At 50.2% G+C, this 14562-nt stretch overlaps 1 protein-coding gene across 6 annotated transcripts in view; it reads left to right on the top strand.

The window, feature by feature from the left end:
* The window catches only part of CARMIL2 (capping protein regulator and myosin 1 linker 2), a 134068-nt gene that overhangs the window by 33283 nt on the left and 86223 nt on the right, over nucleotides 1-14562 (top strand). For all 6 annotated transcript variants that reach the window (XR_006275273.1, XR_006275274.1, XM_043495387.1 and 3 more), the window contains exons 13-15: nucleotides 3282-3391; nucleotides 4330-4407; nucleotides 6595-6671. Coding sequence is in view for 4 of the 6 variants with exons in the window: in XM_043495387.1 (XP_043351322.1) it covers nucleotides 3282-3391; nucleotides 4330-4407; nucleotides 6595-6671 (265 nt within the window). In the remaining 2 variants the exon portion in view is untranslated. The remainder of the gene's footprint in view (nucleotides 1-3281; nucleotides 3392-4329; nucleotides 4408-6594; nucleotides 6672-14562) is intronic.

The raw sequence follows: 14562 nt of genomic DNA, 5'->3' as shown, positions 1-14562 counted from the left end.
TGCTCTTCTCGGGACTTTCTCCAATTTGTCCACATCTTTCCTAAAATGTGGTGCCCAGAATTGGACATAAGATTCCAGCTAAGGCCTAATTACTTCTTGTGTCTTGCTTACAATACTCCTGCAAATACATCCCAGAATGATGTTCACTTGTTTTGCAACAGCGTTACACTGTTGACTCATCTTGAGCTTGTGGTCCACTATGATCCCCAGATCCCTTTCCGCAGTACTCCTTCCTAGGCAGTCATTTCCCATTTTGTATGTGTGCAACTGATTGTTCCTTCCTGTAGCGGGGTAGACACCCACCCCTGCCCTGAGGGGCTTACAACAGCTCTGGAGAGGGCTGGGGCTGTGGGCTAGAAGCTGGGCTGATTGGGGAAGTGGCCACAGCTGGGCCATGCCCCAATCAGGTCACAGCTGGCGTGTATAAGAAGGCCAGGGCAGCCAGGAGTAGAGTCTTTCTCTCTCTCTGTGCCTTGAACAGGAGAAGGGCCTGGCTGCTGGGGAGCTTGAGAGAGTACCTGAGGTGGAGCAGGGCTGGGGAACTCCAGCCTGGAAACCCCCCTCCCCCCGGCAGCAGGCCAAGAGTAAGGCCAAATAGGTACTGGGCTTGCAGGGGGCAGCCCATGGGTAGGCAGAAGCAGCAGGTCCAAACCCCTTCCCCTGTGATGAGTGGCTGATACACTGCAGTCTGCCCAGGGAGCAGGGCTAAGTGAGGACTGGCAGTAGCCAAGACTGAGGTGAAGTGGGGATAGTGGATGGGGGGTTCCCCTTGGTGGGGAGATCCTGAGACTGAGGGGTTACTGCCAGAGGGGCAGCACCCCAGACAAAAGGGCACTGGGTCCGGGAGGGACACAGGGGGCCAATGACAGGCAGGACACTGACCTGCAGAGGGCGCTCTAGAGGCTGGTAAGCTAATTCCCAACGGGAGTTAACTGGCCAGCAGGAGGTGCCGCAGCTCCCACCTGCTTACACTTCCGAAGTGGAGTACTTTGCATTTGTCCTTATTGAATTTCATCCTATTTACTTCAGACCATTTCTCCAGTTTGTCCAGATCATTTTGAATTTTAATCCTGTCCTCCAAAGCATTTGCAACTCCTCCCAGCTTGGTATCGTCTGCAAATTTTATAAGTGTACTCTCTACGTCATTACTTAAATCATTGATGAAGATATTGAACAGAACCAGACCCAGAACCGATCCCTGCAGGACCCCACTTGTTATGCCCTTACAGCATGACTCTGAACCGCTGATAACTACTCTCTGGGAACGATTTTCCAACCAGTTATGCACTCACCTTATAGTAGTTCCATCTAGGTTGTATTTCTAAAGTCAAAATATACCACATCTATCGCTTCCCCCCCCCCCATCCACAAGGCTTGTTATCTTGTCAAAGAAAGCTATCAGGTTGGTTTGACACGATTTGTTCTTGACAAATCCATGCTGACCATTATTTATCACCTTATTATCTTCTAGGTGTTTGCAAATTGATTGCTTAATTATTTGCTCCATTATCTTTCCGGGTACAGAAGTTAAGCTGGCTGGTCTGTAATTCCCCTGGTTATCCTTATTTCCCTTTTTATAGATGAGCACTATATTTGTCCTTTTTCCAGTCTTCTGGAACATCTTCCGTCTTCCATGACTTTTTAAAAATAATAGCTAATGGCTCAGTTATCTCCTCAGTTAGCTCCTTGAGTATTCTAGGATGCATTTCATCAGACCCTGATGATTTGGAGACATCTAACTTGCCTAAGTAATTTTTGACTTGTTCTTTCCCTATTTTGGAAATGATCCTACCTCATTTTCACTGGCATTCACTATATTAGACCTTCCATCACCCACAACCTTCTTGGTGAAAACCGAAACAAAGAAGTTATTAAGCACCTCTGCCATTTCCACATTTTCTGTTATTGTCTCTCCCCCTCCCGCCCCCCATTGAGTAACGGGCCTACTCTGACCTTGGTCTTTCTCTTGCTTCTAATGTATTTGTAGAATGTTTTCTTGTTTCCTTTTATGTCCCTAGCTAGTTTGATTTCATTTTGTGCCTTGGCTTTTCTAATTTTGTCCCTACATACTTGTGTTTATTTATATTCATCCTTTGTATTTTGACTGACTTTCCACTTTTTGTAGGACTCTTTTTTTGAGTTTTAGATCATTGAAGATCTCTTGGTTAAGCCAGGGTGGTCTGTTGCCGTACTTCTTATCTTTCCTACGCAGTGGAATAGTTTACTCTTGTGCCCAAATAATTTCTCTTTGAAAAACCACCAACTGTCTTCAGTTGTTTTTCCCCTTAGACTTGCTTCCCATGGGATTTTACCTACCAATTCCCTGACTTTGCTAAAGTGTGCCTTCTTGAAATCCATTCTCTTTATTGTGCTGTTATCCCTCCTACCATTCCTTAGAATGATGAACTCTACCATTTCATGATCACTTTCACCCAAGTTGCCTTCCACTTTCAAATTCTCAACCTGTTCCTCCCTATTTGTCAAAATCAAATCTAGAACAGTCTCCCCTGTAGTAGCTTTCTCCACTTTCTGAAATAAAAACTTGTCTCCCATACATTCCAAGAACTCATTGGATAATCTGTGCCCTGCTGTGGTGTTTTCCCAACAGATGTTTGGGTAGTTGAAGTCCCCCATCATCACCAAGTCCTGTGCTTTGGATGTGTCTCCACGGGGTTTGCCTGAGTTTCTGGGATGGAGGCAGAGCTCACAAAACCTCCTCGCTGCCTTTGGGACCCTTTACAGGAGCCAGAGGGCTCCAGGCTAGCATGGGAAACATTCCCACAAGAGTGTGAAAGAGGGTGGCGGGGCTGCCCTGGCCTGCATTTCCCCTGGAGCCACCAGGCTGGGCCCCAGGCCTCTTTGAGCAGTGTCCCTCTGCATTCCCCTTGCCAAGGGGCCAGGCCTCAACAGCCCAGTCTAGCCCTAACTGTGGAATGACTGATCTCTGTCCTGAGCCAGCTCTACCCCTTCTTGGCTTGGGCGCTGCCGGAGTGCATGTGCAGGGGGCCCCTTTTCAAAGTCAGGTGGCCAAAGGGCTCTGGTGGGTGCTCTGGACATGATGTGGGAGGGCTGGCTCTCGGAGTCCAAGCGGCTCTCAGGGGGGTTTAAGGAGAGAATTCCAGTGTGGGATGGTCCCTCTTCACCTGCCGTGTCTCAGCAGTCTGAACCAAGCAGGGCTCTGGGATTGTCATGTTAGAAACCCTGCAATGTCCTTCTCTGTTCTGCATCCACTCTTGGGTCCCCACCACACTCACCGGCTTCTCCTCCCTTCCCTGGGGCAGGAGCGAGCACTTTATGCCAGTCCCTTGCATCTAATGGAATCTTCAGCGCCTCACTTCAGCACCTGGATCTCTCGGGGAATCCTGGCATCCTTACCACGGACGATGCCAGCGTACGTATAAATAGCTCCCTGCAGGTAGGAAGGTCCAAGCCAGAGAAACACAACTAAAACCTGAGCAGCGTGTACAGTGAGCTGAGATGTGTGTCTTCTCTCTCCCCCTCGCTCTAGGCAATGGGAGCTGCAGCTCAGAATTACCTGCTGGGGTGGGGCTGAAAGTAGCAATGACCACATGACAGCACAGGTCAGGGTAGGCTTGCTGCATGTGGTTGTGAACTCAGGTTGCTAGCCCGCTCCGGGGTCCATGCTGCCCTTGGTCCCCAAGCTAGCTAGGCTAACGCTAGTGCAGATAAGCCTGCCCAAGCTGCAGTCACACCTCTGATGGGAGTGAAGACTCTCTCTAGCATGTGTTGCATTTTCTGGAGGTTTAATTATTTAGGTCAGAAGAGTCTGGCCCATCAGCTGGGTCTATCATTGGGGTTTGATCAGATTTTTGGGCTGCCCCCTTTACCATTTGATGCCAAAATGTTCAGAAGGGGCTATTGCTTTTTGGGTGCCCAGCTGAGACCCTGTGCCCAGCCCCCACAGCTCCTGTGGACTCCTGTGGGAGCTCAGTGTCTTCAAAAGCCCCCAAATCAGAGGCCACTCTTGGCAAATCTATTGCAGGTCACTTTGACCACGCAGCCAGCTCCATTTCTGCTTCCCCTGGCCTGGCACTGCTGCCCAGGGGAAGGGGCTGAGTGGGGAGGAGGAGGTGCTTGGGGGGGAAGGAGAGTCTGGGCTCACCCCTAGGCTGGTTTGTTTCCTTCTCGCTTTCTTGGGCTGACGCTAACCCTGCCAAACCCCAGGAGAAAGGCTGTCTGCCTGTGAGCCAGGCTCGCTCCTGATCCCTGGGCAGGAATGTCCTGCAGTTGGCCCCAGGTGCGAGGAGATGCTGCCTCTAAAAAAACCCTTCCAGCAGACCCTTTAATTCACGTCTTCTCTCCCCACAGAGCTTACACAGCTTCCTCAGCCGCACGAACTCAGTATCTTACCTCAACCTGGCCGGCACAGACTGTGCTTTGGATGCAGTAAGTAGCAAGGGGCTGTTCTCCACTCATCTGTGCTGAGGGGACCTTCCTTTTTGCCATCTGCGTCACTGCAGCCCCTGCCGTGTGCCTGGCCCTGCAAACCAGAGTCGCTGTGCAGGTTGTTCAGCCCAAGAGGCAGACGAGTATATTTCTGCCTCCCAGGGCTGGCCCTTCCCATCCCCGGGTCTCTGTCCTTCTTAGGCAGAGGCAATCGAGCTGCTGGTGCCTGCAGAACTCCCAGGCGTGGCCCTAGCCCCAGCTGAGGCAGAATGAAATCACAGCTTGCTGTGGTGTACTGGAAGTCTTGTGCGTTATTGATCAGGAATGAATGAATGCAGCAGGTACTTCAGCTTTGGATGTAAATTTTGGCTCTGGCATCATAGAATCATAGAATATCAGGGTTGGAAGGGACCCCAGAAGGTCATCTAGTCCAACCCCCTGCTCAAAGCAGGACCAAGTCCCAGTTAAATCATCCTAGCCAGGGCTTTGTCAAGCCTGACCTTAAAAACCTCTAAGGAAGGAGATTCTACCACCTCCCTAGGTAACGCATTCCAGTGTTTCACCACCCTCTTAGTGAAAAAGTTTTTCCTAATCCAGGGTTGGAACAGCCTCGGCTCTGTAATTTATGGCTGGACCTTAAATTACATCAGATATTGGTGCTTTGGGATCACTCCCTTTGCCAAAGTCATGCTTCCAGATGAGCCTTCCAACTCCTTGCATTTCCCTCGCTGTCACTGCTGCATGTAGGTCGGTTATTTACCCTGGAAAGGGGGCAGGATTGTAAAATGCTGTTCTGCTCTGGAAAGTGGGTCTCTGATCAGCCAGTATGCTTATTTAAACAGCCAGCCCTGCAGACTCCGCTGGGGACTCAGTCAGATGGTCTCATGTGCCTGCCTTCTGCAGGCCAAAACACACCTTGTGGGACCCCTGCCCCACTGCCTCCAGCAGCATTGCACATTGCAGCCTCTAGGTGCGTAGGGCCTGGTTTTCAGTGGGAGCTGCAGGTGCCGATATCTCTGAAAATCAGACTGTTAATCACCCATTCTATGGCTGGCTAAGAAAGACTCTGGCTCCCTCTCCCTGGGCCGGGCCGCCCCTGTAAGGCCTGCGGGAGTAAAAAGCAGCAAACGTGTACCCAACTCGCTCGAGCTGGCAGCTCTGTCCCTGAGACGCACTGGGAGCCATTTTGGATGCTGTCGCTTTGTATAGCGGAGCCGCATGTCCTAACATGTAGGGATTTGTCTGTGTCAGACAACACCACCAGTGGATTACAGAGGGTTAGTGACAGAGGAAGGCTGGCCTAGTGATGAGAGTGCTAGCCTGGGACTTGGGCAACCTGTCTCAATTCCCTCCCGCACCCTATCCTTCACGTAGGCTCTGTGCCTCTATTTCCCCCTGTGTGCAGTGGGGGTAGTAGCCCTGCCCTACCTCACAGGGTGTACTCAGATACTGTGGTGATGGGGGGCTGTATAAATTGCTTAGCTGGATTGATAGAGACCACACATGGCCAGGCCTAGTGGTCAGGGTCCTTATGTGCTTGGTGCGGTCCAGTACCCGGAGGCGGCCTCAACCCCCTTGCCATGACAGCAAGGCTTGTGCCCAGCAGCCTGGCTGAGCAGCAAATAGCTCTCTGAGCCAGGTGAGAGGGGAGCTCAGTTCTGCCAGGGCTAATGCAGCATTTCTGCCTTTGGAGAGTTAGCCCTGGTGGCCTTTGTGGGAGGAGTGGTCTGGGTGGAGAGGGAGGGAGACTTGCTTTGCGTGGGAGAAATGACTGAGGAGGGACAGGGACAGCCAACGGGGGAAAGACTGAAGGTGGGAGGGGGGAGCCAGGTGGCCCTTCCTGATGTCCCCACTGAAGGGGGAGTAGCTGGGGAAAGGAAGCCCTTAAACAGGGTAGCATAGTCAGGGGTGGGGAGGACAGCTCCGAGCTGTGCATGATGCTTGTCAGTAGGGGGCATGGTCCCAGAAACATGAGGGTGGGGAAAGCTCAGGACATCCTTTGGGGGGCAGGATGCCCCAGACCTGTTTTTCCCAATGTGTTCCATCACTCTGCTGCGTGACAGGGGTTGTGTCAAATATGGGGAGGAGGGTTCATGGCCCGTGGAGCTATGCTGAACACTGCCTGGCTTAGAGCCTGGGCACTGGCCTGGCCTGTTGGTCTCATACACTTCTAATTTCCATTTCAAGCTGTTTGGTGCATTGGCCCTCGGATGCTGTGCCAACCTCGCCCACCTGGATCTCTCCAAAAACGTGTACTCACACAAGTAAGCCTCAGATTCGCTCCCTCTGTTGTCCATGTCTAGTGAAGTCTGGTCTCAGAGATTTTGTGTGCGTCTGCTGTAAGCCATTGTGTCTCTGGCTGGATGCAGTTCTCAGTAGCTGCCCAGTGCAGTGACCGTGACCTCTTGGAGCAGTTAACACTCCATGGGTGGGGAACTCCCTTTCCAGGCTGCTGTGGCCATGCTTAGTAACCTGTTTGAAAATAGCAGGGGGAAAATAAATCCCATCCCTCCCTCTGTGCGTACACGGCAGCATAGAATCATAGAATCATAGAATATCAGGGTTGGAAGGGACCCCAGAAGGTCATCTAGTCCAACCCCCTGCTCAAAGCAGGACCAAGTCCCAGTTAAATCATCCTAGCCAGGGCTTTGTCAAGCCTGACCTTAAAAACCTCTAAGGAAGGAGATTCTACCACCTCCCTAGGTAACGCATTCCAGTGTTTCACCACCCTCTTAGTGAAAAAGTTTTTCCTAATATCCAATCTAAACCTCCCCCATTGCAACTTGAGACCATTACTCCTCGTTCTGTCATCTGCTACCATTGAGAACAGTCTAGAGCCATCCTCTTTGAAACCCCCTTTCAGGTAGTTGAAAGCAGCTATCAAATCCCCCCTCATTCTTCTCTTCTGCAGACTAAACAATCCCAGCTCCCTCAGCCTCTCCTCATAAGTCATGTGCTCTAGACCCCTAATCATTTTTGTTGCCCTTCGCTGTACTCTTTCCAATTTATCCACATCCTTCTTGTAGTGTGGGGCCCAAAACTGGACACAGTACTCCAGATGAGGCCTCACCAGTGTCGAATAGAGGGGAACGATCACGTCCCTCGATCTGCTCGCTATGCCCCTACTTATACATCCCAAAATGCCATTGGCCTTCTTGGCAACAAGGGCACACTGCTGACTCATATCCAGCTTCTCGTCCACTGTCACCCCTAGGTCCTTTTCCGCAGAACTGCTGCCGAGCCATTCGGTCCCTAGTCTGTAGCGGTGCATTGGATTCTTCCATCCTAAGTGCAGGACCCTGCACTTATCCTTATTGAACCTCATTAGATTTCTTTTGGCCCAATCTTCCAATTTGTCTAGGTCCTTCTGTATCCTATCCCTCCCCTCCAGCGTATCTACCACTCCTCCCAGTTTAGTATCATCCGCAAATTTGCTGAGAGTGCAATCCACACCATCCTCCAGATCATTTATGAAGATATGCATGCGGTCCTGGGTGCCGACATAACATACTAATGGCAGCAAAATGGCTGATTTCAGTTTAACTTGAACCTCTTCCTGATCAATTAAAGCCAAGCCAAAATCAGCCTGGCTAAACTCAAGTAAGTGTCCACACGGCCTTTTTGCATCGGCATAACTAAATGGGTTTAGACTCACTCCTTAAATTAAACCGATGATGCTTCCTTCTGAAGAGCAACCTGTAGGCTGCGAGTCCTTTGGAGGACAGACCCCTGGGAACGTGCTGTGGGAAGAGCAATGTGCGGGATGGAAACACAAAGGATCATTGTGAACATTAATTTTGATGACCATCGAAGGGAATTTCAAAAATAACTTACCTCTGCATTTTTATATATTCTCCTCCCCACCCGCCCCCACCCCCCGCTGGCACCTGTTCGTATTAGAGGGCAGCTTCTCTTATAGTATTGACCTTAGGAGTTGGAGGTTTTCATGCCGGTCTCAGTGTGGCAGCAGGTGTGGTTTTGGGCTGGCCGGTGGGAGAAGTAGGTTCATTTCCTACCCGGGCCGCCCACACCCTGAATATGCTGCCGTTTGTAGACATGAATACTTCCCTCCCACGAAAGGTTTGTGCCCTTTTCAGCTTCTTCACCCCATGGGTTTTTTAATAATAGAACTATCTTGAGTATTAAGTCTTGTTGTCTGTATCTTTGCTGGAGGGCTCCCTGGGTGACCAGAGAACTGGCGTGGGATCTCTCTCAGCCCAGTAATGAAGTGACAGGTCTGTTTTGAGTCTTTCACAAAGATTTTTTTTCTCCTAACAGTTCTGTGGGCATTTTAGTTCAATAGATATTAGCAAAAACGAGCAGAAAACAAAAAGCTCTAATGACTCAATTTCCCTGCCCTGCTCAATAGCTCTGCCTTTACCTAGAATCATAGAAGATTAGAGTTGCAAGAGACCTCAGGAGGGTCAGAAGTGAGCTGTAGCTCACGAAAGCTTATGCTCTAATAAATTTGTTAGTCTCTCTAAGGTGCCACAAGTACTCCTTTTCTCTTTTCAGGAGGGTCTAGTCCAACTCCCTGCTCAAAGCAGGACCAACCCCAACTAAATCATCCCAGCCAAGGCTTTGTCAAGTTGGGCCTGTAACGGGGTGCAACTCGCTCCTGCGGCACCTCCTGCTGGTCATCCAGGAATTAGCTCTTTTTACCAGCTCTGGAGCACCCTCTGCCAGCGTCTCACTGTCACTGGCCCCCGTGTCCCTCACAGACCCTGGTGCCCTTTTACCCAGGGTGCTGCCCTTCCAGACAATACCCCACAGATCTGGGTCTCCCCTCCCCAGGGAACCCCCCACGCTCTATCCCCACCTTGCCTCAGCCTATGCGCTACTGCCAGTCACCATCTAGCCCCTTTCACTGGGGCCGACTGCAGTCTGTATAAGGCCAGTCATCATAGGCAAAAGGGGTTTGGACCGGCTGCCTCCACCTACCCTTGGGCTGCCGTGTTGCAACCCCAGTACCCTGTCTTAGGCCATCTGCCAGGCCTGCAGCCTGGGGCTTTTCCAGTCTGGAGCCTCCCAGCTCCCATGGCCTTCCCCAGCCCTGCTTCACCTCAGGTACCCTAGTATGCTCCCCAGCAGCCAAGCCAAGCCCATCGCCCTCCACAGCTAGAGGAGACTCTGTGTGCTCCTGGCCCACTGCCCTCTTATAAGGGCCAGCTGGGCCCTGATTAAGCCAGCTGAGGCCTGATTGCGGTGTGGCCCCCAGCAGAGGCTGCTTTTCCCAATCAGCCCTGCTTTTCCTTTGCTGCCACAGCCCTCTCCCCGGGCTCTTTTAAGCCAGGAGCGGGTGACCACCCCGCTACAGGGCCGTAAAAATCTCTGAGGATGGAGATTCCACCACCTCTCTATGTAACCCATTCCAGTGCTTTACCACCCTCCTAGTGAAATAGTATTTCATGATATCCAACCTAGACCTCCCCCACGGCAACTTGAGACCATTACTCCTTGTTCGGTCATCCGATACTACTGAGAACAGCCGAGCTCCATCCTCTTTGGAACCCCCTTTCAGGTAGTTGAAGGCTGCTACCAAATCCCCCCTCAGTCTTCTCTTCTGCAGACTAAATAACCCCAGTTCCCTCAGCCTCTCCTCATAAGTCATGTGCCCCGGCCCCCTGGTGATTTTTGTTGCCCTCCGCTAGACGCTCTCATATTTGTCCACATCCCTTCTGTAGAGGGAGACGGGGGGAGGGAACTGGATGCAATACTCCAGATGTGACCTCACCAATGCCGAATAGAGGGGAACGATCACGTCCCTTGATCTGCTGGCAGTGCCCCTACTTATACAGCCCAATATGCCGTTAGCCTTCTTGGCAACAAGGGCACAATATTGACTCATCCAGCCATAGGCGGAGTTATATGGGCCCGTGGTGCCCCACAAGCAGCTCCCCCTCTCCCCGGAGTTGCTGCATGCTGTGGAGAGGCCCCAGTCCTGACCCGGCTCCCAGCCCCTAGGCCAGGAAGCCTGGCCAATGGGAGCTGCAGAGGCCGATGCCGGAGTTGCCTGGCTGTGCCTCCACAGCATGGGGGGAAGGGAGCCACAGGCAGAGAGAGCAGCAGGAGTCTGTCACTGTCCGACAGACACAGCCAGGGGGTTGTGGGGGCAGACAGATGGCAGCGGGGGAAAGGAGCCTCGATGAGCACCCCGGGGCTGGCATAAAATACACAGTACAGAGGGGGCTTCCTAGGGGGCTATAGCAACACTCCCCTCCCGCCTCCCACAGAGCAGACCCGGGCTGTGGCTGGGTCCATCCAGAGACCCACACAACCCTCTGCCCCCCCCGAGAGGGCCCCAATGGCCTCTCTGCCCCTGTCCCCCCTCACCAGAGAGCTCCCCCTTTGTGCCAGACAACTCTCCTCCCCTACGGCCTCCCCTGCTCCAGAGCTCCCTACAATCTCCCCCTTTGCCTCCCCCCCACCTCCAGCCCACTGGCCAGGAGGCTCCCAGTCTATTGGCCAGCGCGGCCAATGGGAGCTGCACCTGAGGCAGGGGGCCTGCTTCGTAGGCATGCACAGCACATTTCATTAGGGTGTGCACCCAGGGAATTTTATTTATTTATTTATTTTTAAAGGCGAACATTTAGCACACAATTTTCCACACTGAAAAAAACCAGTAACCGAGTTAATAATAATTAATTATAATAATAATAATTATATCAACTCATAGAATTAATGAAAAATGTGTATACTGTATATGAGAAATGAAAATGAGCTTGCTTTGGGATTCTACAAGGCACTTGTATCATTTAAACATTTTTGGTACCCTGAGTAATGATGACACTTATTGCAAATCACATAAATAGGAATCTCATGGTCCCCTTCCTTCACCCCACCTGTAAAGGCGCAGGTGTTATTGCTGGCTGCCCTAGGGCTGCCGAAAACCCTATGGGCAAAACACATGGAAAGAAGAGGATCAATTTATACAGAGGGCTGAAGGGGGCTCCCATAGTGCATTAATTAACACTTAATAAATTCATCAAAATTAAATACATTACAGAGATGAGAACCTGTAATGACAACTTTACTTCATGAGAAGCTCCAGAGAAAGAAGACCCAGAGGGAGTAATGGTAGGGGGAATCCAAGAGAAACCAAACGGGCTGGTAGAGGGAGCAGACGGAGAACCAAGGCTGGAGGCAGAGTGGTTGCAGGGTTGGCCCAGTCTTCTGCATCTCACCTGTGGGTGGAGATGCTGATCTCTATCGCTGTAAGAGGGAACAATAGAATGGAATGCCCAGAAGAATGAATGACTTGAGGACAATTTCCTGAGGGACCCATACCCTTGCAGAGCTTTTCTAGCTCTGACATTTACATTTCTACATGGTTTGGCCCACAGAAATAAAAATCTGCACATCTTCCATGTGGTTTTGGACCAATGGGGGGAAAAAAAACAGTTACAATTCAAGTGAGTTTTAAAAGATGTAGACCTGCCTGGCCGTGCCTCCACAGCACTGGGAGGGGGAATCACAGGAAAGCAAGCCCCGGTCATCATCACCACAGGCCCAGCAATTCTCTGGGTATTTAATTTCACTGAGGCAAGTAATTCAATCTACTCTTCCTTTCCAGACAGTTTGTGGCTTTTCCCGTAAGAAAACTTACAATTTCTTTGCAAAGAAGTCCATTTATAGTTTGTTTGTTTTTTCACTTGAAGTATATTTTTTGGTTGTTCATAAGCTCATTTATTTTAACTCGATTTCTTAGGCAATTTTAAAAGTCACTTGAATTGTACCTGTTTTTTTCCATTGGTCCAAAACCACATGGAAGATGTGCAGATTTTTATTTCTGTGGGCCAAACCACCCTATATAGAAATGTAATTGGAGCTAGAAAAGCTCTGCAAGGGTATGGGTCCCTTCAGGAAATGTCCTCAAGTCATTCTTCTTCTGGGCATTCCATTCTATTGTTCCCTCCTATAGTGATCAGTGTTTCCACTCACAGGGGGGAGGCAGAAGACTGGGTCAAACCATGAAGTGACACTACCTCTCTCTTTGTTCTCTGTCTGCTCCCTCTACCAGCCCCTTTGGTCTCCCTAGGATTGCCCCTACCATTACTCCCTCTGGGTCGTCTTTCTCTGGAACTTCTCATGAAGTAAAGGTTTCAGAGTGGTAGCTGTGTTAGTCTGTATCAGCAAAAAGAACGAGGAGTACTTGTGGCACCTTAGAGACTAAGAAGATGAGAGTAACAGTAGGGGGGAAAAATAAACATGGGGAAATAGTTTTACTTTGTGTAATGACCCATCCACTCCCAGTCTTTATTCAAGCCTAAGTTAATGTTGTCCAGTTCAAAAATTAATTCCAATTCAGCAGTCTCACATTGGTAGATGTACAGGTGAACGAGCCTCTGATAGTATGGCTGATGTGATTAGGCCCTATGATGGTGTCCCCTGAATAGATATGTGGACACAGTTGGCAATGTGCTTTGTTGCAAGGATAGGTTCCTGGGTTAGTGTTTTTGTTGTGTGGTGTGGTTGCTGGTGAGTATTTGCTTCAGGTTGGGGGGCTGTCTGTAAGCAAGGACTGGCCTGTCTCCCAAGATCTGTGAGAGTGAGGGATCATCCTACAGGATAGGTTGTAGATCCTTGATGATGCATTGGAGAGGTTTTAGTTGGGGGCTGAAGGTGATGGCTAGTGGCGTTCTGTTACTTTCTTTGTTGGGCCTGTCCTGTAGCAGGTGACTTCTGAGTACTCTTCTGGCTCTGTCAATCTGTTTCTTCACGTCAGCAGGTGGGTATTATTTTTTTTCCCCTACTGTTACTCACACCTTATTGTCAACTGTTGGAAATGGGCCATCCTGATTATTGCTACAAAAGGTTTTTTCTCTCCTGCTGGTAATAGCTCACCTTAACTGATCACTCTCATTATAGGGGGTATGGCAGCACCCATTTTTTCATGTTCTCTGTGTGTGTGTGCGTGTGCGTGTGTGTGCATATATAATCATCCTACTGTATTTTCCACTGCATGCATTCGATGAAGTGGGTTTTAGCCCACGAAAGCTTATGCTCAAATATATTTGTTAGTCTCTAAAGTGTCACACGTACTCCTTGTTCTTTTTTCATGAAGTAAAGTCTGTCATTATAGGTTCTTATCTCTGTAATGTATTTAATTTTGATGTATTTATTAAGTGTTAATTAATGCACTATGGGAGCCCCCTTCAGCCTTCTCTATAAATTGGTCCTTTTCTTTCCATATGTTTTGCACATAGGGTTTTCTGCAGCCCTAGGGCAGCCAGCAATAACCCCTGTGCCTTTGCAGTGGGGTGAGGGAAGGGGACCATGGGTTCCCTATTTATGTGATTTGCAAGAAGTGTTATTACTCAAGGTAACAAATGTGTTTAAATGATATAAGTGCCTTGTAAAATCCCAAAGCAAGCTCATTTTCATTTCTCATGTAATCTCATCTACAGAATACACACATTTTTAGTTAATTATATGAGTTGAATTGATGATGATTTTATTAGCTAGGTTACTGGTTTTTTCTCTTTGCCACACTGAAGAAGAAGAAGAAAGACATAAAATGGCACATTTTTTTTTTTCCCATCACTAAGTCCGGTAATTTTGTCAAGTGTTCATCGCACACCATGGTGGTGCCTACCCCTGCCTTGTGCTTCAGGGGGTCACGGGGTCAAGAGTGGCCTGGGGAGTTAGTGGGGTGCCTGGTGCTGGCAGCAGCGAGTGACCTGGCCCCAGCCCACTCCACTCCACCTCACCGGCTCCCGGCATTGCTCAGGGGCGAGGACTTCGAGGAAGAGGTGGAGTGGGGGCAAGGTGGGAAGAGGCGGGGCGGAGCAGGGTTGCTTGTTGCTGTCGGCGCCAGGCACCCCACTAACTCCCCAGGCAACCCTGGATTCCGCATTCCCCTGAAGTGCGGGGCCCCACAAAGCGCGGGGCCCAGGGCGGTTGCCCCAGTCCATCCTATGGATGGGACGGATCCACTTGGGCACCACCAAAAATTATACAAACCTGCCGCCCATGTATTGAGCTTCTCGTCCACTGTAATCCCTAGATCCTTTTCTGCAGAACTGCCACTTAGCCAGTCGGTCACCAGCCAGTAGTGGTGCATGGGATTCTTCAGTCCTAAGTGCAGGGCTTTGCATTTGTTCTTGTTGTACTTCCTTGGGCTCTGTGATATCCTAGTCCTGCTAGTTCCCAGTT

This window comes from Dermochelys coriacea, chromosome 12 (assembly GCF_009764565.3).
Source record: "Dermochelys coriacea isolate rDerCor1 chromosome 12, rDerCor1.pri.v4, whole genome shotgun sequence".
Classification (NCBI taxonomy): Eukaryota; Metazoa; Chordata; order Testudines; family Dermochelyidae; genus Dermochelys; species Dermochelys coriacea.
The sequence above is the reverse complement of the archived record's forward strand: the minus strand, read 5'-3'. Positions and strand labels throughout refer to the sequence as shown.